This window comes from Ursus arctos, unplaced genomic scaffold (genome assembly GCF_023065955.2).
Source record: "Ursus arctos isolate Adak ecotype North America unplaced genomic scaffold, UrsArc2.0 scaffold_7, whole genome shotgun sequence".
NCBI classification, from domain to species: Eukaryota; Metazoa; Chordata; class Mammalia; order Carnivora; family Ursidae; genus Ursus; species Ursus arctos.
The window spans coordinates 81567025-81592831 of NW_026623089.1; the positions used below are offsets into that span (position 1 = coordinate 81567025).

Consider the following 25807-nt stretch of genomic DNA (forward strand, 5'->3'; position numbering starts at 1 on the left):
GGAATGCCAAAGTGAAAGAAGAGAGTGGATGAAGAAATATGTTAGTGGAAAGGAAGAAGGGACTAGCAGAAATAAAAATCAGGGGCATCTGGGTGGCTCAGTCAGTTAAGGGTTCCTACTCTTGATTCGGCTCGGGTCCTGATCTCAGGGTCGTGGGATGGAGCCCTGTGTCTAGCTCTGCGGTCAGCGGGGTGTCTGCTTGAAATTCTCTCTCTCCCTCTGCCCCTCCCCCCACCCTATTCTCTCACTCTCTCTCTAAAATAAATCTTTAAGGAAAGAAATAGAAATCAGCTTTCTCTAAATGTATATAATCAAGGTAAATGAAAATATGAAAGAGTAAAGAGTCTATGAACACTGATTACAAAGGTTCATGAAAACATTTGTTCTGTGTTATTCTCCCGGCACTACAGATGGGCTGGGATGAGCCGAGTGGTTGTTCCCTCTGGACTGTGTTCTCACCTCATTCCCAGGAGAACACACCCGGCAACACACACACACACACACACACACACACACACGCACGCACACAGTAGGAATGCCATGAATAGTCCTAACTCCAATTACAATTTATTTATTTGATTCTGAATATGCAGTTTCCTTCCGAGAAACTTGTGCTTTAACAATTTAAAGCTGCTTCCTCGTTAAATAATTAAGGAGACTAAAATGTTCAAATTATCTATTTAAAATTATTTAAAAATAAGTCTTTCAAAGCTTTGGCCTACTTTGGATGTGCTCATAGGCGGTAGCGCAATGCTTCTCAAAATGCCAGGTCACACAAGGAGACAAAAAACTTGCACCAAAATAAAAATCGACAAACACGCTACTTCTCTCAACTAAAAAGTCTTGTTATTAAAAAAAAAAAGTCAACATGTTTTATCATCTACCTGATTTACATTGTTGGGGCAAGCCCTCTATCTCCCTGCAGATTGGTAACACAAAATTTGCGGCTGCTCGTTGCGAACCGTCCTGAGTAACACTAAACTGGTGGAATCTAAGGGAACATGACCACTTCCCTTGGCAGGTGCTTCTGCCTATTCAGTGCAGACGGCATCCCTGGGGCTGGAACCCATCACAGAACTGAGGGTGAGCTGGGTCAGTGTGGCAATTAGAAAGGTTCAAAGAATAAGTGGGAGCTGGCGTGTCATCATTATAGTATTTTACAACATACAAGCAATGGCACATATATTATTTCATTCAAAAATGTGATCTAACATTAAAATCCTGTGTGGTGGGAAGAGCAGAGATGATCCTTGACACTCAAAATCAGAGAGCTAGCAGGTGCCAGAGTACCACTGACTCCGTACCGGAGTTCTTCCTACTACACTCTGAGGCAGTGGGCATCAGGAGACTAAAACTTGATGAAAATAAAAAGATCTTTCAAGTTTATATAACGTTAATAAAATTCAACCCATTGTTGTCATGCAATGACTTGACTTCTGTAATATAAAGCAGGATTCCAGCCCTGGCGATACCGGAAAATGGCCATCAGCTACTCTCAGACAATCTGAGAGAAAATTCTCACCAAGTCCTGTTACTGGGCAGACTGAGCACTGTTCGATAGCCTGAGTCAGAGGACAGGGGATGAAGCAGTGCTTATTTATTTTATAGCTACAGAGTATGGGTTTTTTTACGTGCAATTTTTGAAATTCATATTCAGTTCCACTGCCACTTGAAATGACGTTGACAGATAAAGCACCCCTCGATATTTCATTTTACGTATGAGCCACATCAAATTCAAATCTGAATTATGCTCTAGAAAAGAAACCAAGAATGCATTCCTTTTGAGAAGTATTACCTTTCTTTTAACAAATTTGTCCCAGTAGTTGTTGGGAAATGACCTAAAAAATACAAAAGCATAAAAGTAAAATAATATTTGAAAAAATGATAATGATATATTGTTTGGAATATACAACATACTTAATATATAAACATACATTCTTCCAATCACAAAAATCATAATAAATTTATGTCCCATCTTATCCCATAATTTTTCTATATCATAGGTAGATCAAATGTTATTTAAATGCTACTCTATCAATATATACATGCAAAATCACAAAAAGACTGGGATACTATCTTAATGGAAAAGAATATGAGCATATTTATTAAGGAGCAGTCTTGTTCTATTTACTTGCTTGTCAATATATGTCATTTGTAATGTGTCAAATGACATACATTTTTTTGTTAATTCTGTTTCAAAATTAAAGTATCTAAAAATTTGTCATTGTTTTTCCTATGACATAAAAATATCTCATTCCCATCAGTTATCCTCAAGGAAACAGAGCATGGGACCAAAACCCGGTTCTGGCACCTTGATATTACAACACAATCTGACTTAGTATAAACAGCTAGAGTTGTAAATAAAACACTGAGCATTCAGAGTAAACATTTATAATGCACAAATAAATCATCCCTGTTTGAAAACTTAGAGCTTATTAGAAATTTTAACCTTTTAAGAATAAGCAAAACTGATGACAATAAAAAGATATTTCACACTTGAGTACAAACTACTCAAGAACTATTGCATCACTAATACCCTTAGCGGTAGACAATGGTACTTCTGTGACGGGTTTATACCTGGAGCAACAGCTAGCAGTTTGGGTTTTGATCTCACAAGGCTAAATATTTGCTGTATAGAAGAAGTATTTGTTTCTCTGCCTTAAGTTTTACAGGTCATACTCCTTGGCTAGTTTGATGCCCAGCTGCTTGATGGCACCAACAGCAGGTTGACAACTTAGGTACAGGAAAAGTATGAAATTCAGTTTTCTTGCTCTTAATGCTACAACTCTTTCCTTAACTTTTGCCACCTCTGTGCTCTGGGAGGAGAGAACCCTGCACTGTAGGTTATGTACCTGCAGCCACACTCTTCCCTCAACACTGAGTCATGGATGTCACGTTCCATCAGTGCTGTGAAAATGGACTCAAAGCCATTTTTTATTAAGCAATTCAAAACACAGATGGGAAAACAATTGATGGCATCCATTAAGGAGCTGAGAGCACTTAGTCTTTTGATTTTCTTGGCCGAAAATATAACTATTAGTCACCTCTGCTAAACTTTTGACAAATCTGTAGGAACTCCAGCAAAGTTTTTCTTTTGTCTTGAAATTTTTGAGCATAGAAATGTCTCACATAATTCTTTACTCACTGTGTGTTGATTACAAGTCTATCCCACTGGCCTTTAATATCATCTTCTGAAGGCTGTTCTGTAATATAAAGCCCATCAAATTCCAATTTTCGAGCTACTTCCTTTTCTCGCTTAAAAATAACCAGTGGGACCTACATTTGAAAAAATAAACACGTTGAAATTAGTTTAGATTTACTGGCATCTCTTGTGGTCACTCTCTGTACAAAACAGCTTTTTGGAAAAAGAAATATTTCCCATGTTACTTCCAGGAGGGTAAAACTGAGTGAAAATGAATTGGTTATATTTAGGCAGAAAGAAACATCTAGAGGCTTAGGAAAAACAGAAATGGAATAGATATCCTATATAATCCTATGTTTCTAAACACATAGAAATTTACAGATATTTGCACTAAAGAAATCATCTTTAAATATTAAAGAGAAAAAGATTCGATATATCTTTTATTATAATATATTTATTATATATATTTATATATACGAGACATGAACAGCTACAATAAAATATAGCAATGGTACCAATGTTCCAAAATGCATGCTTCTAAAAAGTGCAGTTTTATTTGCAAAATCTCTTGAATGATTCCATTCTTAGAGTGTCCATATGCATTTTGAAATAAATTTTTATTTCAGCATCAGCAAAAATCTTTGTCAGTTTGCCAAAATGTTTCCAGAACATATTGATTCATCTCATCTTCTCATCTGGACAGATTTTACACAAGGCACAGATACAAGAAGGATGCAGACGTTCTGGAAGTATCCAAGCATATCTCCCCCTGCCCCAACTCATAAGACAAAGGAAAGAAAAGGAGGGAGAGGAATTTTTGAAGAAAATTTTACATTTTAGTCTTTTACTCTGGGATCTGGTTTTTCAAAGTCTTCTAGAAGCTGCACAATCAGAGGCAGGAGATAGTGAAGTAAAGTATTACCATGAAATGTGTCTTGCTAGGAAAAAATAAAGAGGTTTGCAAAAGTAACGGGCAGCCCTGAGCACTCGGAGACTCTTGAGTTCTATTCACCAAATTATATTATTCTCTTGGTAGGGATCTAGGGATAGAGCTGTGTTATTTTCTGGGTGAAATGTGACAAACTATAAAGCATTTCTGCTAATGATGGCATTAAATAGGCACCTAATAACAGGACAATCAAAACAACGGTGGAAGTTTCCACATGATGCACTCTAACTCTAATACATCAGAGCCGCGCTAGGACATGGTGGGTTACTTCTATGGGGTCAAGTTTTGGTGAAACTGGCCAATATATGAATAATTACCAAGACATGACAGAAAGCTACAACAAGCAGGCCTAAAGCCACCTGCCCTTCCTGGGACAGCCTGCAGCCAACATGGAGCTCTGAAGGCCAGACTCCAATGTCCCAGCCCAAGACAACCCTGGAAGGGCATCCCAGCTTCACGGACTGAGGCCCATGCATGTGCCCTGTCACGTTTGAATGGTAGCCCCACTTTTCCCTCTGTTGCCCTCTACTTCCTTCCCTTGCCCCACATCTGTTGACTCATAGAACAGTCCCTAATAATCCTCATGCAGGTCAATTTCCCATCTCAGAGTCGGCTTTCTTGGAAGTCCAACCTGCAATAGACACATGCGCACACAGACACACACGGGTCCCTTGGTGTCTTACTAGCTTACTTTCAAGCAGTAGTATCCGATGATGCAGAAGAAAGAAATGACCGTGTGCAGAATAGCTAAGATCTTCAGCGTGGGCTCCATGTAGCCACTGCTCTCCTCCAGGACGTAGTGAACCGCCATGATTCTGGGCGAGCTGCTGTCTAGGCTGCTAACTTTGGCATTTTCACTCGAACTGCGAGTGGGGAGCTCCTTTCCTTCAACCACAGAAGAAGTGGAGACCTGATTCAAACCATTTAAAGTAGAGTCAGTTCATTTCCTCTAAGATATGGGCGCCAATAAGAAACAGTGGGAACCCAGCCTTATCAGCAAAGAGCCAGAGATGAAGCCCATGTCCCATGAAAAGACTAAAAGCAAAGGCTAAAAATAAAAAGATAGCTTTTCAAAAACCGATGGCAAATAATGAGCACACTCTTTAAAATTCCTTCTAATCCAAGCAAGAGTTATGAGGATTCTAACACATGCGGGGTTGGGCGGGGAGGGGGGGTGAGAACGGAGGGCTAAGCTGCATTCCCAGTTATCCAAAGAATTTAACGTAATTAAGTTATGCACACCCAGATATGGTAACGAGTGAGATATTTGGCCAAATTAGGCTAGGGACACTGGGGAGACCCTCTGCTGAACCAAATGCGCATCAGTGAGGCATTTCCTGCTTAGTTTGGAGGAGCAAATCCACTCCTGCCACTAGACCATTAGTCATGTGCTTGACCTCTAGGTTTCCTCTTTCATCAAAACATATTTTAGAATAGGTTTAGACGTGCTCATTAGTGGATCTGTGAAATCTATGCATGCAATTCAGTCCATCCGTACTTTCATAATGGTTACTAAAAGATGAAGATGTACGTACCTTATAAAAGAGCAAGATGAAATTGATTGCAAATGCGACAAATAAGGCTAACATTCTCATGTTGTAAAAGTTGCGAGCAAAATAGTTCTGAAGGTGAAAAAAATGATTAAAAGGTCACTGAATCAAGAGATGGACATGCGCAATTTAAATCAAGCATTCCTTTATTTACCCAAAACTATTTTTTGAGAGCCTACTATATATCAAGTAGCATTCTTGGTGCTGTAGACATAACAGCAAATAAGAAAATTTGGGCCACCATGGAGGACACAAGTGATAAAGAAACACATCCACAGATTAAAGATAAAATGAAACAAAACATAATCTCAAGGGATGCTAAATACTATGAAGAAAAATCCATCAGGTTAAGGGTTTAGGGAGTGGGGGTGCTATTTTAGGTAGGTGGTCAGGGAAGGCTTATCTTAAGAAGTGACATTTGAGCAGAGGCCTGAATACCACGGGAGAGCTAGGCAAGTGAACAAGTGGGGGGAGAGTGTATCAGAGAGAGAGAGGGAGAGAGAGAGGGAGCATGGATAGGTTGGGGGGCACGAAGGCTCTGAGTTCAGAGTGACAGTGTGCTTGAGTGAGAGAGGAGAGGAAGGAGTGGGAGGGAATGAGGTCAGAGAGGTGAGGGGGACATAGGCTTACAGGCTTCTGATAAAAATTTGTAACGTTCCTTCCAGTGCAACAGGTTGGTTTATGACCCCTGGGGCCATGCTGCCCAGCTGTGGAGCCCCCCCCTCACCACTGACTCACTGCAGATGCAGACAAGCACTTAACCACTCCTGTACTATCACTTTGATCATCTGGAAAGTGGGCATAACAACAGAACCTTCCACAGAGGTTTGCTCTGAACGTAAGTTCACTGAGGGAAAGTTCGTTATTATTCTTGTTATTGTAACTGGAATTATTCCTTTATTCGGGTGGGATGGCAAGCTATTGGGGGATCTGAAGAGGGCTTGATAACAACCAGATTATAATTGAGAAAGAGCATTCCAATTGTTGTGTGGGAGACAGAGAGGAGGCAAGCATGGAAGCAAGGGACTACTTAGAGCTACTGCAGGAGAGCAGGAGGGATGACAGTGATGGCGGTGGCCTGGCCTGGGAGGAGCCGTGCAGATGGAAGAACTGAGTGATTAGCCCTGCTTGGAAGACAGAACAGGGAAGAATTCCCACTGCACTGGATTTGAGGGAGGAAAGAAAGAGAGGACTCAGAGATGGTAACTTCTGGATTTGGGGTCAGAGCAACTCCGTAAATGGTGCCATTAATGGGCTGGAAAAAACACCTAGAGGAGAAGTAGGTTTAAGGAAAAAGGAGATGGGAAATATCAAGTATCTGCTTTACTATGAAGGGGGAGAGGTCTATGAGGTATCTAAGGGGACGTGCCAGGGCTTGAGCATGATAGGTCATATCAAGAGGACAACGTAACGTACCCCATTATCTGTCTCCATGTACACACTCCATTTGGGTGGCAGCATCTCGCACACAGGACCCTGCCTTTACCGCCATGGCTTATGGACCAAAGCAGCCTACCACAGCCTAGTCACATTGGTTCTCCTTGTGGAAGGCTGGATCTGGGTCATGGAGGCTGAGTTAGTAACCTTGGTTATCTGAGCTGGCAGGTCACAAAGACTTGAGGGACAAGGGGCCTGCAGTAGCCTGATGCGGCCATGATTAGTCTTGTGTAGGCAAAACGGTGGGCAGAGAAACTCATATTGGAAAGAGAAGCAGGAAAAGAGAGAACACGTGAGCCTGAGGCAGATGATGGAAGACAGACCTCACGGACTTGCTTTGCACGACTATAGTTAAACGCAGTCTTCAGGAACCCACGGGGGCTATGGCGGGTTATTGGGGAGCCCATTCAACCTCATGCCCTACCATCCATGCTGCCCCTGCCGCCATGGCAACTATCACAACCCAGCAAATCAGAGATTATCCAGAGGTATCTACAAAATGTTTACGTTTGGGATACTTTGTGCTAAACAACATGGGGAAAATACAAGACAGTTTAAGAAGACATAGTTGAAACTATTAATTAAAATATGTTTGCATAAATTATATAAGAATGTGTAATATTTATTTCTACATAAGCAGATTATTGAATTACTGAGGACAATCCATTTCCCTTATAGATGAAGGGAATATAATGAAGGCAATATAATATACTGAGTTTCTTTGTCTATTTTTGATTTTGCAAAGGCTGTAAAACATTAAACATGATTTTGTCTTTCAAACGGTATTATTATGAGGAATGCTGGCCTTGGTTTCTAGGGCTGACATTATCAGTAGCACCTCTTGTAGGTTTATTCTACACATTTGTCTCCCAATATTTTCCTGCTTTAAAAAAGTGTACATGTTATAATAAAAGGCCTTTCAACCAAAATGTTTATGAATTCCATCTTGTATGACTTTGAACAGAGAACTAGACCTCCTTTCTTGGTTTTTCAAATACGAATATGCATTTTATTAATTTGGGGAGCATTTCTGCAAAATATATAGGACACTACATAAAGAACTGTCTTCTCTCTTTTCATTCCCTTCTTTTCCTTGTTTCTACTTAGAGAATAATTTTGAATAGACCTTCTTATTATCAATAGGAAGTTGGCTCACTACATTAATGTTTTGGTAACTGGGCTTTTAATAAAAAGGTGATGTCCTAGAAAAACTGATGAACCCAGTTCTGGAACATCAATATGAATCACCTGTACCCTCAACGTCGTGTTTGGCTTTCCTGCACCACGGAGCCTCACCCAGTGTCCTGCAGAGTATATCTATTAATCTGCCCTAAAGTGTCTGTGGGAAGACACTGGTTATACTGTGCTGGCGGTCCCTAAACCAGATGGCTTCACGTAATGTGGGTGTGTGTGGAGGTTCTGGTTTGATGACAGGGAGCAGTGGACCAAAGGCATTTATGATAAAAGATGAACATACTCAGGTGAGCAAATAAAACACACTTGTAGGACTGACTTGGTCCCCTGACTGCCACCCAAGAAAAGGTCCATGAATATTTACTGGGCCTGAATTATTGTGGTCTCACAATATATCAATAACGATATTCACTCTAAAACATCTTACTAGAAGTTTCTGTTGATACGCTATGATCTTCTTCCAGAACGCTGACTCGGGAACTTCGGGCTCTCCGTATCTGTGCGTGTGGAGCTGCCTCAACTTCTGTTTACCCTTATCTTCTTTGGCTTTTTCTTCTTTTTCTCCATCTTCTCCCCTACGAACACAAATGAATGAAATACAAGCCATCCAGAAACTAGAGAGGTGAACAGGTTTGTGCCAAATTATACACATGAACAAATATGTAAATCACAGTATCCTTGTTGAAAACTAGTACATTATCATATTCAGAATTCTAGAATGAGGGTGAGGATTTCTTGCTTCCCGTAGATGGACAATCCTGTGAAGTTCAAATCTAAAGGACATTTTACAGGCTTGAAGTGTCTTTACAGCTGTATGGGGTGCATTCCCTTCCAATTCTGCCATAAACACATTTAAGAAAAAGAGAATACCCATGAAGACACTTTTATTTTTTGCTGTGACTTTCCAACAACCTTATCTTTAAATTATGATTTTAATGTTTCAGTTTTAACACTGACCAGCCATTAGGACTTAAAATCAGAGGCATATGCATCTGGTTGTTTGTGTGTATCAAGCATGTCAAGATACTCATTCTGCAGACAATTATGGAATTAGAAACACCAAAATTTGACACCTACAACTCTTCTGGATGCAAAAATCCCAATCCTTCATGAAACCATCTTTATGGGTAGTCACATATACATAAGCCATACTTAACCTGTGTTAGGTCTATCTAACATTATTTTTAACATGAAAGAATTGTCCCTGAAATGACTGTCACGCTGTTACATTTCACTACAACAGTCATTAACGTGGCCATTTTTACAACCGTGCAGGACCTATAAATAGTGCCAACTGTAGAGAATAGTCAAAGAAAATAACAATGAGGAAAAAAATAAAAGTGCTATGGAAGCATAGAGGCTCCTACAGGCACTGCAAATTTGACTCCACTGATTTTTAAAAGTGTGGTTATGAAACTATGTAAACTGGGGGAAAGACGTAGGTTTCAATGATTAACAGAAAGCCGGGGTTATGAGGAAGTGATCCATTTTTATTACTTCGCATTCAGCTCTTTATTTCTTACTGCTCCGAAGCAGCAGGAGCGTGGGGGGCAGGGCGGGGGACTGAAGGTTTCTGGGTCCCACACCAGACCTGCTGAATCAGGGAGTCCTGCGCTGGGGCCCAGTGATGGATCTTTGTTTTTAACAAATTTGCCAGGCCATTTTTATTCATGTGGCTGTGGGGCCACGCTCTGAGGGACGTCACTGCAAGAATTCTATGCAGTGGTGTTCAGAATACTCGTCTCCTCCCTGGCTTACGAGGACAGAAGTATCTGCAGGGTTTTAGGGGCAGAACGGAAGCAGTCCATGCCCTTGTGGACGCACTACACGGAAATCGCTGGAGTCGTCCACAAACAGAATCCTCCTGGAACAAGGAGGAAGGGCTGGCGTGGCAGCCTGAGGGGTCCTCCCCCGAGAGCCTCTCCTCTGGGACGGCGGACTTTATCGTGTAGCACGAGACTGTCCATCACATTCCCAGAAGGGAGGGAGAGTGCAAGTAACGGAGACTAACTGAAACAAAGGGAAGTATACAGAAACGACACATACTCGGCCTTTTCTGGTTCAGATTTGTTTTCTTCTTTTTCCTCCTTTTCGTCCTCTTTCGCCTTCTGTTCCTTCAATGAACCAAGGGGGAGAAGAAAGAAAAGCAGGATTACACTTCACCTTTGAGTTAGTTGACGGAACTCTGTGGCCACGAGCCAAGTCATAACCTACAGATGATACCCGCCTGTCACACACGCCCTTCACTCTGCTGGTCTAAACTCTCGCCCTTCTTCTCCACTCGTCCCTCCCATGCCAGCAATAAGTACAGACCCCCTGGGCTCCTTCTCAGTTTCTTTTCGTACTTCAGAAGTACCTTCTTTACCTCTCCACCTACTCAAACGTTACTCACCCTTTAAGCTTCACCGAACTACGCCCAACCATAATGATATCTCCGCTTTCTCAACGTAGGTGACCTCTACAGTCTAGTGTCTACACTGCTGAGCCCTTCCTAATTTCCTTGTTTTTCCATGAGTGTTAGTTATATCTTTCTAACAAACTCTTTAAGGCAATTTGAAAGCAGTGGTCACATCTTATATTTCCTTGAATGCGCTATGATAGCCAGTGGCGTTAGGCCCGTGGTAAAGACTCATAAACTATGTGTGGATGGGATGATGGCTCAGCTGACTGCTGTCATTAGGGTGGGGACTCGAGCTTATACCTTAACGGTTTAAGATTACTTCAAGTCACGTATTTAATACCACTCTGACACCAGCCCAAGAACGGGTGCAAAGTTCATTTAGCATGCCCACCTGAAGTCCAGAAGGCTACGGTGACTTAGAGTCCATTACCTGGAATTTTTCTTGCACGTCAGGAATGGGGACCGGGTTGCTCATGAGGTCACTGAGGCCAGCGTTTGGGTTATGAGGAATGAGTTTGTACTGTCCTCCTTCTCTCTTTAGATCCAAGCCAAATATGTCCGAAAGAAGGTCACTTTCCTCTGTCAGTTCCTTTAGGTCCGTCAGGTCTTCCGAGGGCAGGGCGGCTTCCATGGGCTTCCTGTCCCCCTCCTCGCCGTCCCCCCTCACCTCATCCTGAGTGGGGTCCGGCATGTTGGCTAAGAGCTCTGCCACTCTGATCTTTTTTGCTCCTTCTACCAGGCTGCCCCCCAGCAGCAGGCTGCAAACAATGCGGAAAAAGCCTCTGGAAACGCTGGCCACGAAATGCAGGAGGCTCAGGAATATACTCCAGTAGGATGAAAAGGCGGCTGTGACCATATCCTTCACGGTCATCTTCTTCACCTTCTTCATCTGTTTCTTCAGGCTCTTCAGGCTTAGCATCCGCATGAGGGTCAAGATATTGTACCTGAGAGCCAGCAGGGCCGACTTGACCGTCAGAATGGAAAAGAAACCCATCCTGGGTCCCTGCTCTTCGGGCTTCTCCTTCTCACTTTCGTCCTTATTCGCTGACCTTTCATTCAGATCCGACTCTGAGATCTGTGCCGCCAGCTGCATTTCAAATATGGTGTCCTCACAGAAGTTGACGAAAAGCTCCATCTTCTCCTTTTCTCCCCCTTCATTGACCACGTCAAATATGAACTGCCGTTTGGACTCCTTGACCTGGGGCTTCTCCCACTGGGTGCGGCTGGACTCACTGATTTCGAAATAAACCCTCTCGATGCGTTTGGCACTGCCCATGATCTCGATGCGGCCCAGAAAGGGCTGGAAGTAATTCAGCACGCTCTCTGCCAACTCCAGGAAAGTCTGCAGTCGCGTGTCATTGGGCATGTGTTCGGACAGGTTGGTCAGGAGAACGGCGACGTTGAAGCCGATGTCCTTTGCGGGCTCATGGAACCGTTTGACAAACTCCTCATAGTCGAGGGTCTCATTTTCATCGGTCTCTGCACAGGACAGAAGAAACTCGGTTTCCGACTGTGTGTAGTGCTTATGGCTTTCCATCGCTTTATGGAAGTCCCTCTTGGAAATGACTCCCTTGCCATCGGGATCGTATTCCTTAAACGTGTCAGAGGATGTCAAATCCTTTAGTTTTAAGAACATGTCAAAAAACTTGAGAATCATCTCCACATTGTTGGAAGATTCCACGAGCATATCGACCATCTGTTTGCCAATGGTTCCATTAACAACATTACCTGGTGGTAAAGAATTGCATGTGTTCAAGGAAACATTTTTGGTAAAACTAGTATCTACAGAAAAAAATGACAATATAAATCTTACTTGACATCTGAACCAAGGATAGCTCCTTGTTTATCTTCCACTGCATGAAGTCTCAGGAAAAGATGGATAGTGATTTGTAAACTCCAGTTTAAAGGAACAATTACATAAACACATGCAAAACCATACTTGCAAAGAGGTTAGACTAACACGAGTACAACAATATTTGAACAAAAGGGTTTTTTTTGTTTGTTTGTTTTTCCCTCAAATTGATCAAGAAAGCGACATGTTCTCGGATAGAGAAAACAGTGTAAACATTTATATCCTAAAGCCAGAAACTGAAGTTCAGTTTCATGTTAATAAAAAGGAGCATTTGGACAGCTTTTTAGGATTGAAAAATCACTACTTGTAGACAATACCTGATTTAATGTTTCTAGGTCTGTAAGGCAGGTACTTTTTATTAATTCTGATTTGACTATGGAAGAAAATGAAGTGTAGCAAGACTAAATCAATATGCCCGTTGTGACAGGATTAGTGAGGGGGGAATGCCAGGACTTCCAACAGATTCTCTGAAAGCAAATTATATGCTCTTTCTGATTTACAATGTAAAGCCCTCTCCCTACGTTTCTTCATGGTCCAGAATATTTATTGTCAGAAAATGAAAGATCGCTGATAGGCTTGAGAAAATTAGATATTATCCTAAATTATAGAGACACAGACGCTTTTATTCCTTGAACAGAATGTGCAGTGCAACATAAAGACAGAAACAGTACAAAGACCCATGGTGAGGTCTGCTGGAGTCCGCCTGTGCTGCGGTAAACACCACAGTTAAGAGTGCAGGCTCAGGAGCCACACTGCTGGGTTTGCATCCAGGCTCCACCATCTACTAGTTGAGCAACCTGGTTAGATTTCGGTGCCTCAGTTTCCCCTTTTGCAAAACAGCGGTAATGATACTATCAAACTCTTAATCCTGGCATGAGGATTAAATGAGGAGCCAATACATGATAGCGGGTGAATTTACGTTGTCACAGGTGCACTCACTGCTGCTCCTGCTGTTTTTCTACTTGTGGTTACTATTATCTAGACTAAAATTTGATTTGACGTCATGGTAAAGGGTCCTGTGCTCAGAAGGTATACAGTGGCTGCCACCTCAGGGTTTCTGCAAATGTGGCATATTTGAAGTCCTAGCACAAGGCACGCCTCCTGCCTTCATTAATCGAAGTGCAGTTATGCAAAGCATGGCAGACTAAGAACCAGAGAAAAATTCGGAGGGCTTTAAGAAAAAAGTATAGGTATGGAGAGCAAACAGTTTTTAGTAGCTTTGGTCGTATTCCTGTGATTTCACTGACTTCTCACATTCCCTCTGTCATTACTTCCATTTCGCGGAGGAGGAAACAGAGAAGGAACTAGTGCAAGGGTCGCACTGCTAGGAAGTGGGAAAGTGGAGATTCAAACCCAAGCTCTTGACCACCATGCTTATTACTGCCTGACACGGAAGAGAAATGCAGTAGCAGAGAAAGACAAGTTGGAAAGAGAAAAGAGAGAGAATGAGAGCTGAGGGAGGCACGTGGTGGAAACACGAGATTGCCACCAGAGGCCACTGTGGGGTGTGATGCCCTCTGTTCTCCTTCTCCTGCAGGACGTGAATAACCCTTGGGAGTCACAGTGCACCCAGCTCATGGCAGTGGTTTACACAGTTGGAGTTTATCCAAATGCCTGTAGTCCCCACTGATCACAAAGAGACTAACAAATAAAATCTTCATATACTACGTGTCTGGAGAGCGTGTTCTTTAGGCCATCACTATGAGATGAAAAGTGTCGCTATACGTTACTATGGGTTTCATCCCATCGCTATATAAACTGAGATATACAGGATATCTCCTTTAAAAAAGATAACTTTGAGAAAACAGTAATAAAGTTGGCGATAAATCCAAGGTATCTGTCACATCTCAGGGTTGATATTTTATCCTCTGTGGCATGCTGACTTCATAAGCAAGCACCTATTAATCCTTGAAATAAAAGAATAATGGGAACTTGAAAATATAAATCGAAACTACCTTCTAACATGGACAGCAGCATGACCACCATATCCTTCTGAAGATCCATTAATTCTTTTAATAGCTCAATTTGACTGGAATCCTGAAAATATTAACATATGTTACATTAACATATAATACATACACACATAATACATAATATATGTCATTTAATACGTAGCATATATATTGCATTTGAGATAATATGAGAAGATTATGTAGCAAGAACAACACACTTATTTTCACAAAGAGTACTAGTTTACCAATTGTAAAGACTTTCCAGAATTAGAGAACAAAAGAAAGGCCATGCAATAAAGTATAAGCTTACTGCAAAGAGATACACTTCAGAATTAGTATTTATTACTGATTCTACCTCATTTTATTAAAGTATGTCTGAGGACAATGAACAAGTCTAACACAAGGATGAAAGCAGCACCACACAAGACTCAGGTCCCTCCATACACCTGACACCTTTCTTTTACTTGAAGACTGTCCTTGTTTTTCCTTCTTCCTAACTTATTACACAAAAATGCTATACATTTTATAAAACTTATTCTGAAAAAATAGGTATAACAGTGATATGACAAGTTTATTTTATATAAACTTAACAAAAATATACCCCAAAATATAGAAACAATGTCTAATGTATCTTATTTACCAATTTTGTTAAACTCCCTGATATTTCTCTGGTTAAGATTTTCTGGGTTTTTTGTTTGTTTGTGTTTGCCTTTGATTTTTCACCATGAAAAAAATTTGTTTACAAAGATATGTTGTGTCCAAACATCACTGCTTAAATTCAGTATCTAGAAACACAAAATGTACTTACATCAACATTTCAACATTATGAATCATCAAATTTTCTTTTTCTTTGAAACTATGCTTTGTTTCTTTTTAAAAAATATATACAAGGTATCATTTTGTTCATTTAGATTTTGCTACACATAAGGCTAAATTTCTCTATGGCTGGAAGAATGAGACTTTCTTTCTAAATAGTGTTCCCGTGGCTAGGTCTACAAACTGAACAACTGCTGGGTAGCACCAGACGTGAATAAAACAGTGGAACTACACCAGAATGAGAACTCTCTTGTAAGTGTATAAATTTGGTTCATGTTGGTTTTCTTTATTTACTAAAATGTCATTAGTGATTAGATGGAAGAAACATGTTATTTCCTTATTTGGTGGAAGTTACCAATAACTAGATGTTGACAAAACTCAAGCCAGGTTCTTTTGAGTCCTCTTTTCAACTAGGGTTTAATCTTGGGCTATAAAGACTTGAACAAAAGACTAATATAGTTTCTACCAGCTCAAGGCTGCATTCCTAGGATGATCCTAGCCCACCTTAGAGGGACTGCCTGGGAAAACTCAAGGCTGCTTAAAAAATTAACATAACATAACATAAAATAAAATAATTGTCCTATTTCTGCCTGCTGACACCTGGGGACTGGTCTCATCTCCCAGTCTCTGTGTGAGGGTAGGAGATAAACTTCAAAAATTGCCAGCCTGCGGACACAGCTGGCCTAATCGTATCTATACCAGCCAACCCTTTGTGATTTCTCCCTTCCTGCCGCTACCGGCCCCCTGCCTGTTTCCTCATTCTCCCTTTAAAACACCCAGTCAGCTCTGTACAAATCATAGTGGAGCTCTGTTCATGCTGGACTCTTTTCCCTACTGTGATATCTATTACTGATTAAAACTTGTCCTCACCACTGTAACCAATGCCCTGGGTTGTTGATCTCTGACAATATGCTCCGGCTTGTAGGCCACTGGTGTGAGGGCGGGTGGGGGGGGGCGTGCAGGTGCACGTGTCCTCACTTCACCGGAGGAAAGGGAGCTGCCACATGCATACTGTCAGGACACGTGAGTGAAAACACTGGACAGGAGTGGCAATGGTCTGGCCCTAAATCCAGCATTCTTTCCTCTACCTGACACCTGGCGAACACACACGCCCTGACAGGTATGTCAGATCTCAGGACCATCATCAAAGTTCACCACATCAAAGGGGCTTATTTACTCTTTTCTGTAAATTTGTTCTTTATGTGCTGATCCCTACATATTTTTTCTTTGACTTTCACAAAGTTAAATGTCCTGTTAATGAGTGAATGCCATCTATTGAGAACAGCTGCTCATTCATGACTCAGTAAGAAAACTGTCTCTAACAAGGGATTTGCCGATTACAAATCCTTTTTCAATTACCTGGGGGAAGAAGGAAAATTCCAGTGAACAATCACCAAGAGGTGGGTCTATGAAGGATTGTAAAATGTACAGTGTTTGAGGACTACACTGTGTTATTTCTCCATTGTATTTAATTCCTTAATATCCTTTGTTCTCAAATTTCAATAATGGCTCCCATCTATTCTTAGCCTGTATTAAATTCTTTCATTAAAATTTTTAAAAAATATATAGAGTAAAAGAAAGGCATCTGGGTGGCTCAGTTGGTCAAGCATCTGATTCTTGATTTTGGCTGAGGTCGTGAACTTAGGGTCATGAGATCAAGCCCCACATTGGGCTCTGCGCTCAACATGGAGTCTGCTTATGATTCTCTCTCTCCCTCTCCCTCTGCTCGTCCCCTGCCACTCTCTCTCTCTCTAAAGTAAATAAAACCTTTAAAAAATATGTAGAGAGTAAAAGGTGTATAAAGAAGTGATTTAAGAAAGATCATATTCAAACAAAGGTAGCATGTTGAATTTGCCAATGTTTATAGAATTTGTCACTTAGGGTGGAAGAAGGCCATTTACCTGAGACAGCTTCATCTGCATGTGGGCAAATACATGAAGAAAGCCCACAACCGCATCCCACAGCCTGCTATGGGCCAAGCTCTGCTGATTCCCAGTGCAAGGACCCTGCACCAGAAACAGACAGACAGTAGTCATTCTCAATAACTTAACTGCCAAAATAAACCTTACACTAATAATCAGGGACAAAATTAACTTAGTGTTTACATATAACAAATTCTAAAAACAGTTTCTCAAGGATTTTCATGTTCTCTTTCTGTATGCATAATAAAACAGTGACAAAAAAAGAATGGTGAATTACTTCATGTATGTCTGGGTTTTAGTTTCTTTTATTTAGAGGAAGATGGTAGGATACAGTTGTTTTGGTTATAAGTCAATTCAATCAGTAGTTACTACCTGGTGTAGGATCTGAGACTAAGCTTAAGATAAGAGGCAATTACTTCTTATTGCTAAATAGTAACCTGGACAAAGCATTCATGTCAAGGAAAAAGTCCTCTTCAACGATTTCTTGAGTGTACAGCTGTTTTACCAATCTTACAACCACTGAGATTTTAAAAAGATTATTACTCAGTCATTAACTTCACGAACCCAGAATCCAGGGTAATTGGAACCTAACTTTGCTCCCTTAGCTCACACTTCAGAAGTGATCTTTACGTGACAGCAGAGAGGACGCGTTGTCGCAGGCAGGATGCTTGAACAGAGACCGCCTCTATTTTTATTTCCCAAGGAAAAATTCTACAACCACTAAGTTTTGCAAACACACTTACACTGACCAGGGAAATAAATAACAGGGATTTTATTAAAAAAAGAAAAATATATATACAACATGGTTCTTAACTTCCAATTCATTTGTTCCTTTTGACAAATGACTCATAAGGAGTATAAATTTGAGAGAACATTAAAACACATTTACTGTAGGAACAAGTGACCAGAAGAGATGACCATGGTGCAAATACTGACAAGATATTGAATTGTGTCCTGTTCTCAGCTTCTATTTTCTCCTAAAGCTGACAGTAAAAGACAGTAAGTGCCAGGTACCTCCATATTTCAAAAGCAAGGTGCTAGACTCAGTATGTGCAAAGGGGTAGACTAAATAGATCGTTCCACCTTAAGGACATAAATGGGATGAAAGCGAAAAGTGAGAGACTTTGGAGAGCTCGCCACGTGCTGGGCATCTCCACCTTCCACCCCTGCTGTGACAGAAGAGGAGAGACACTGCATCCTTTGCACCAAGTGAGCAAGGAGCCTTCCAGGGCGGAGTGCTTGGCATCTGTCCTGAAGCTGGGTATTAGAAAGTGTGAAAGACACAGAGTGGCAAAAAAAGGTACGTGTTTCTCATACAGGCTCCTAAGGAGGAAGCAACACTTCCACCAAGATGGTGGGATCTTGCCCAGCAACACTGATTGAAAGGGTGATGTGATTCCCAGGTGGGTAGACAGATGCCACGGGATGCACAGGGTCTCGGTGGGAAAAGAGGCATTTCCAGGTGCTAGCAGCAGTCAGCGGGCCAAGCCCACTTATCCGAGAAAGAACACAATATGCCCCCAGACCCAGCTCCGCTGTGCAGTCCTGAATTACACATGACCCACAGGAAGAAAGACCTTCTCCACCCTCACCACCACCCGGCCCTCACGTCTTCCTCTTGCACAGTTCCAATCCAACCCTGTGGATGACAGAGGCTGAGCGGAAGGAGGGGAAGAAGGAAGAAGAAAAGAATCCTGTGGGGAGACAGAAGAGAAGCGCAGATCATATGCCTGGCCCCCCACCCTCACTCACATCAGAGGCATTTCCAGCCCAACGGCGAGGGGAGATTTCAAGTGGGATAAGAGCTGAGTGTGCTACTGGGCTATGATGGAGTGGGACTCTTCCTGTGACAAGGAGACTGAAGGAGTTTTATTTATCTGAGAGTGGCCAGCACACAAGATCCGTTCAAAGAGTGGTAAAGAAATGGCCCACAGAATAAGTGTGAGAGAAAGCGGGGAGGAGAAGTCAGGCGATTTTCGCTTCCAGCTTAATACATGGAGGCCATACAAGGGACCAGGCTACAGGGACTTGACTGCGTACTTCAGTCCTGTCTGGCTCCTACAACTCTGGTTTCAAAGCAATGGATCTTCAGGATTCCATGGGGGCTCACGTCAAGTGTCTGCACAGTGCTTCATGGCGCAAACACCTGCAAGGGTGCAAAGTACAGGGGCCACAGCGTGAACAGGAAAATGCCATGTCAGGGGCACCTGGCTGGATCAGTCGGGGGGGGGGGGCGTGTGACTCTTGACCTCAGGATCATTAGTTCGAGCCCCACCTTGGGTGTAGGGATTACTTCAGTAAACAAATATTTAAAAATAAAAGTAAATTAAGTGCCATTTCAAAGAAAATAAGCTTGATTTTTCCTCAAGTCAGGACAAATTTTCTTCATGTAGTATTTACTATTTTAACCAAAGGTTAAACTATTATATGACAAAGGACTCAGATCTTCTGCAAACTCTAGGTGACCAAGAGTTGCTTTTGCAACCCCGAGGTGACGGAGCTGAAGACCTAAGGCCAACCTACCCATTTTTCCTTCTAAAGCTGAAACGTAGAGAACTTACATTACTTTCTAGGACCTGCTCAAGCCCAGGCTGTGCACTTCTGGGAAATGATGACTAATCTGGATTGAGCATGTGCCTCCCCTACTGTGGAACATTCTTATTTCTCCCATCTCCTCGGTGCCTGCATCATATAAAACTTTCACTGACTGCCAGAGGGTGGGCTGGTCTTACCTTCAGACTGAACTTCTGGCAATGACAACTAAAACTTTCTCTTTTCTCACCAATGATTCTGTGTTCTTACTTCAGGAACTTAGACAATATAATGTCCTCTTATTCAAGCAATTCTAATTCTTCCCCCTTTACTAAAGCTGGCATGGAATCCTATGGATGATTACCTTGATTTCACTGGTTTTGGATCTCCCTCTTAGAAAATTCTCTATGGTTAGCAAAAATCTGACTCAAAAAGCAGTAAGCAAGACGGTAATCTAAAAGGCAGTCCAAAATAAGCATGAAGCTAATGATGAGCTTGTATTCACAGTATTAATAACAGTCAGTAAATATGATGCTAACACAAGCTTCTTCAAAATAGATTTCATTAAATTCGATGTGGTAGCTTGGACTGGTTCCTGGAACAGAAAAAGGACATTCGTGGAAAAACTGGTAAAGTCAGTACAGAGTCTGTAATTTAGATGAGAAGATTCTATTTCTATTTCTTGCTTGTGATGTATGTGTCAAAATTACATAAAATGTCAATGTTAGGGAGAGCTGGGTGAATCTTACATGGAGACCTTTACTTTTTCTTTGCAACTTTTCTGTAGATCTAAAATCATAACAAAATTTTTATTAACATATATTTCAGAAATGATTAATTTATATAAAAATGCCATGTAAACTAGGAGTAATAAGAAGTTAAAAGATGAACAAGCCATGGGGCGCCTGGGTGGCTCAGTCAGTTGAGCGTCTGCCTTCAGCTCAGGTCATGATCCCAGGGTCGTGGAATCGAGCCCTGCGTTGGGCTCCCTGCTCAGTGGGGAGCCTGCTTCTCCTTCCCTGCTCCTGCTTTCTCAAATAAATAAATTTTAAAAAAATCTTAAAAAGAATGAACACACCATAATAAGCCAAGCTACTTTATCCCTTGAATGCTCATATAGAATGTTCTCTGTTACATGAACAAGTGAGAATAAAGTTTGGGGTTCCAGTTCAAGATGGTGACATAGGAGGATCCCGAACTCATGTCCCCCCATGGCTACGCCACATCTATAGCTACGTGTGGAATAATTTCCTTTGAAAAAACCTAAAAATTGGTGGACCGACCCCTACTTGTCTGCAAATGAGACAGAAAGCACATGGTAGCAGGCAGGAAAGGCTGAGCAGTCTCTCCATAAACCCCACTCCAGGTATGATTCCCCACCACTGGAAGAACACTCAAAACCCAGAGTTTCTTCCTGAGGAGCAAAGGGATTTGTACCCTACACTGGGCACCCCAACTATTAATACCAGTACCTGAGAAATGAGCCCCCCAAAACATTTGGCTTTTAAGACCAATGGGGCTCCCGCCCACAAGACCTATGGCGCCCTGGTGAACTAAGGAAAGAAAAGCTCTTAAGGTACCCTTGAGTAGACTCACCGACACCAGGGCCCAGCGCAGAAGGAGCCCCTTGTAAGCACCCAGACTTCATGTGAAAGAGACTCATCTCCTAATTCCGAAGCATGGGTCTGAGGGGCAGGGGCCCGCCAGGATGCTCTCTGGGCAGGGAGGCTGCCATCTCCCCATTTCTCCTCTGCCTTGCTAATGTTAGCGGGCACCATCTCTATTTTCCAGTCTGTGGGCTCTCTCATGGTGGGTGCCATCTTTTTTTTCTTGTCCTTTTAATATTTTCTTCTTTTCCTTCTCCTCTTCCTCCTCCCTTTTTTCTGGTGTGTACCGTGTTTACACTTCCCCTCTGCCTCACTCCAGCCACTGAGTGCTATCTTTGTGATCTCCCTCTGCTGTGCTTGGGAGCGCCAGTATCTCCAGAGGGGAGCGTTTACACACATCTGGTGGACTTGCGATCCTGGGTCCCATGAGATGATAACAACCAGAGAGGAGTTCTTGGCAGGCCACCATGCCCAGGGCACCGCACAGAGAGCAGGTAGAAACACATGTTTCAGAGAAGAGACCTGTGTGTTTGTGTAGGTGCCAGCCAGCAGGGGGCAGGCTTCTGGGGTGATACACTTACAGGGGCCTATGGAGCTGCACTCAGGGAAGGAAGGCCGGTGAACGCAATCTTTGTGTTCTCCCTCTCCCTCACTCTAGCAAACCGGTATCTTACGGAAAGGTGCTTGCACTCTTCTCTGGTGCCCTGAGTTTGTGGCTGCTGACAGGGAACACCTCTACGTTGCCTGGCTCTGGTGGCCAGTGAGGCTTAAGCTCAGAGGAACTCAGGATTATAACCAATGAGGTAAGAGTTTTTAAAAGCTATACCACCCCCAGGGCACAGCAAGCTGCAATAGACCCAGGAGCTCAATCTTTCTGGGACAGAGGTCTATTAGCTTATCAACTGAGCTGTAGCCTGAGGGGCTGGCTTCTCATTAATAAACTAAGGGCTGACTATAAATCCTTTCTGAGACCTTGGAGGGCATGCATTATCTTTGCACTCTCCTTCTGAAACATTCCAGAGAGCCAGCGTCTCTCTGAGGGGAGATCTTACATGTGCCTAGTTTCTATGTTGGGTACCCTGCTTTGTGTGGCTGCTGCCAGGGGACACCCCTGGATCACTTGGCTCTGGAGAGCACGGTGGCTTGGGTTCCTGGGTCTCATTGGACAGTAACAAGCAGAGAAACAGCTCCTGGCAGGCTACCACCCCCATAGCACTGCACAGGGAGCAGACAGAAACATATCCCTAGCCTTTCCATGACAGAGGTGTACTTGCTATTCCTGGAGCTTTGGTCTTGGGGGCAGGCCTCAGGTTTGGTACACCTCTAGGAGCCAAGAAGGTATTCTCAGGGAACACAGGCCAAGGGATCCCTTCATTGTGCCCTCCCCCCTCTGCTTTACCACAGTTCCTTAGTAGTTCCTAGAAAGGAGCATGCACACTCATCTGGAGCCCTGATTTTTACAACTGCTGCCCAGGGGACACCTCCAGGTTGTCTTGCTCTGGGGCCAACAGGGTTTATGCTTGCCATCCCACAGGACTGTATACATTTGCATTTTTAAAAAAGCTGCTCCCTGAGGAGATCTAGCTTCCAACCACCCTGAAGCTAGGTGCTAAATTCTTCCCCTTTGAGACACTGACTGGCCTGGCACTCCTTCAACTACCGTCAGTTATTAAAAATAAAATACACTGTTTGGGCAATCATGACGGTTTGAGACAAGAACACGGGGTTCTTGTCTCAACAGGGTTGAACAATAAAGTTCATCTCCTACAGAAGGCCACTCCTTCAAGACTAGGAGGGGTGGCTGTTTCATCCAATTCACAGAAGCTAAGGGGGTGGGGGAGGAGGAGGGGAGAGGAGAGCAGAAGGAGGAGGAGGAGGAATATGTTTCAAATGAAATAACAAGATAAAACCTCAGAAAAAAAATATTAATGAAACAATATGGCATTCAAAGGAATAGTCATAAAGATAATGCCCAAACTCAGGGGAAAAAATGGATAAGAAAAGTGAGAAATTCAACAAAGAAAGAAAGTATAAGAATATTCCAAACAGAAGTCACAGAGCTGAAGAAGACAATAACTGCACTGAAAAATATATAAGAGGGGTTCAGTAGCAGACAAGATGGAGAAGAGAGGAACAGAACTTGAAGACAGAGCAGCGGAACTCGCCCAGTCAGAGCAGCAAAAATGAAAAAGAATGAAAAAAAAAAGTAAAGATAGCTTAAGGGACTTACAGGACAACATTAAGCCAACTAACATTCACATCACAAGGGCCCCAGAAGGAGAAGAGACAGGGACAGAAAACTTATTTGAAGAGATAATGGCTGAAAACTTCCCTAACCTGGGGAAAGTAACCAAATAAGAAGCACCAAAAGAGACCAAGGCACATTATAATTAAATCATCAAAAGTTAAAGACAAGAAGAGATTCTTAAAAGTAGCAAGAGAAAAACAACTTGTTACATGCGAGAAAACCTCCATAAAACTACTGGCAAATCCTTTCAGCATAAACTTTTCCTTTAAGACCAGGAATAAGTCAAGGATGCCCACTCCTTACAAAAGTGAGTTTTGTAAAATCAAAAACAAACAAGTGGGACCACATTTTTATTCAATGTAGTACTGGAAGTCTTAGGCATAGCTACTAGGCAAGAGAAATAAAAGACATCCAAATTGGAAAGAAAGAAGCAAAACTGTTACTATTTGCATGAGGACAAGAAATTGTATATAGAAAACCCTAATACACTCCACCAAAAAATGGTGAGAATAAATCAATTCAATAAGGCTGCAGGATACAAAATCAATATACAGAAATCTGTTGTCTTCCTATAAACTAATAATAAACTACCAGAAAGAGAAATTAGGGCAGCAATCCTACATACAGTTGCATCAAAAGATTAAAATACCTAGGAACAAATTTAACCAAGGAGGTAAAAGATTTATACAGTGCTAACCACAAGCCACTGATGTAGGAAAGATAGAAACGAATGCAAAGCTATCCCATGCTCATGGATTGAAAGACTGTATATTGTTAAAATGTCCATACTACCCAAGCAATCTATTGATTCAATGCAATGCCTCTTAAAAATCCAATGGCATTTTTCACGAACTAGAACAATCCTAAAATTTGCATGGAACCACAAAAGACCCTGAATAGCCAAAGCAAACTTGTGAAATCAGGAGGTATCATGCTCCTTGATGTCAAACTATACCATGAAGCTACAGTAATGAAAGCAGGGTTGTACTGGCGTAAAAACAGACCTGCAGATCGACAGAACTGTAAAGACAGTCAAAAAATAAATCCACACATATGTAGTTAGTTAATTTATGACAAAAACCCAAGAATATACAATGGGAAAGGACAGTCTCTTCCATAAATTGTGTTGGGAAAACAACATATACCACACACACAAGAACAAAACTGGACCCCTACCTTACACCATACACAAAAATGAACTCAAAATGTATTAAAGACTTGAATGTAAGATCTGAAAACCAGAAAGCTCTTTAAAGAAAAAACAGTGGTAAGATCCGTGACATAAGTCTTGGCAATAATTCTTTTTTGGATTTGATGCCAGAAACAAAGGCCACAAAAGCAAAAACAAACAAGTGGGACTACATCAAACGAAAAGGCTTCTGCACAGCAAAGGAAACCATCAACAAAATGAAAAGGCAACCTACTGAATGAGAAAAATATATGTAAATCATATATCTGATAAAGGGTTAATAACCAAAATATATAAAAACTCATACAACTCAACAGCGAAAAATAACCTGATTAAAAAATGAGCAGAGGATCTGAATAAACATTTTTCTAAAAAAGACTTTAATCAAGAGAATTCACACAGAACGCTCTATCGTGATACCTTGTGAGACATGTGTGAGAATATGAAGGGAACAGTGGATGCCAGCGAAGACAAGGAAATAGGAATGTGAGCCGCCTGACACATATTTTAACTTTCGCTTTTATTTGATTTAAAGAAAAATTCTCAGAATGATCAAGTGTGACGTTTCCATTTTGAAATGTCAGATAAGGATCCTCTTCCCCGCCCAGGGAGAGAATACAGAAAGTAAGATCCTTCCAAGGTACAACCACAGAGGAGAGAATGAGCTGGAAGAGGTGAGGGTCATGTCCTTCCCCTCCACTCCCAGCTCTGCAGCACCCCTCCTGGGCCGGCCTCCCTTGGCCCTGCGTGCTCATGCACTCAGTCATTCTATAAACACCTGCACCTGTGCGAGGCCCTGGGGGACCATCTGTTATTTTTACTTCACTTCTTCCCGCCACGAGATTATGTTTAGTCTAATGAAACAAACTAAATGTATTCCTCCTGTTGTCTCCTTGGCAGATGGCACTTCACACACAGTGACTGACTGATTCAGAGTAATAGTGGCCATGGAGACAGAACACAGAAAGATGGCTGACCATCCCCTAGGAAACAGCAGTTCCACGTGTTGAAAAAAA

At 42.0% G+C, this 25807-nt stretch overlaps 1 protein-coding gene across 2 annotated transcripts in view; it reads right to left on the reverse strand.

Moving 5' to 3' along the window:
* Positions 1-25807, reverse strand: part of RYR2 (ryanodine receptor 2) — a 711493-nt gene that overhangs the window by 26020 nt on the left and 659666 nt on the right. For both annotated transcript variants that reach the window (XM_057308486.1, XM_057308485.1), the window contains 9 exons: positions 17195-17299; positions 14481-14562; positions 11104-12401; positions 10319-10386; positions 8700-8847; positions 5627-5713; positions 4783-5001; positions 3146-3276; positions 1796-1838 (listed from right to left, as the gene is read on the reverse strand). In XM_057308486.1, coding sequence (XP_057164469.1) covers positions 1796-1838; positions 3146-3276; positions 4783-5001; positions 5627-5713; positions 8700-8847; positions 10319-10386; positions 11104-12401; positions 14481-14562; positions 17195-17299 — 2181 coding nt within the window. The remainder of the gene's footprint in view (positions 1-1795; positions 1839-3145; positions 3277-4782; positions 5002-5626; positions 5714-8699; positions 8848-10318; positions 10387-11103; positions 12402-14480; positions 14563-17194; positions 17300-25807) is intronic.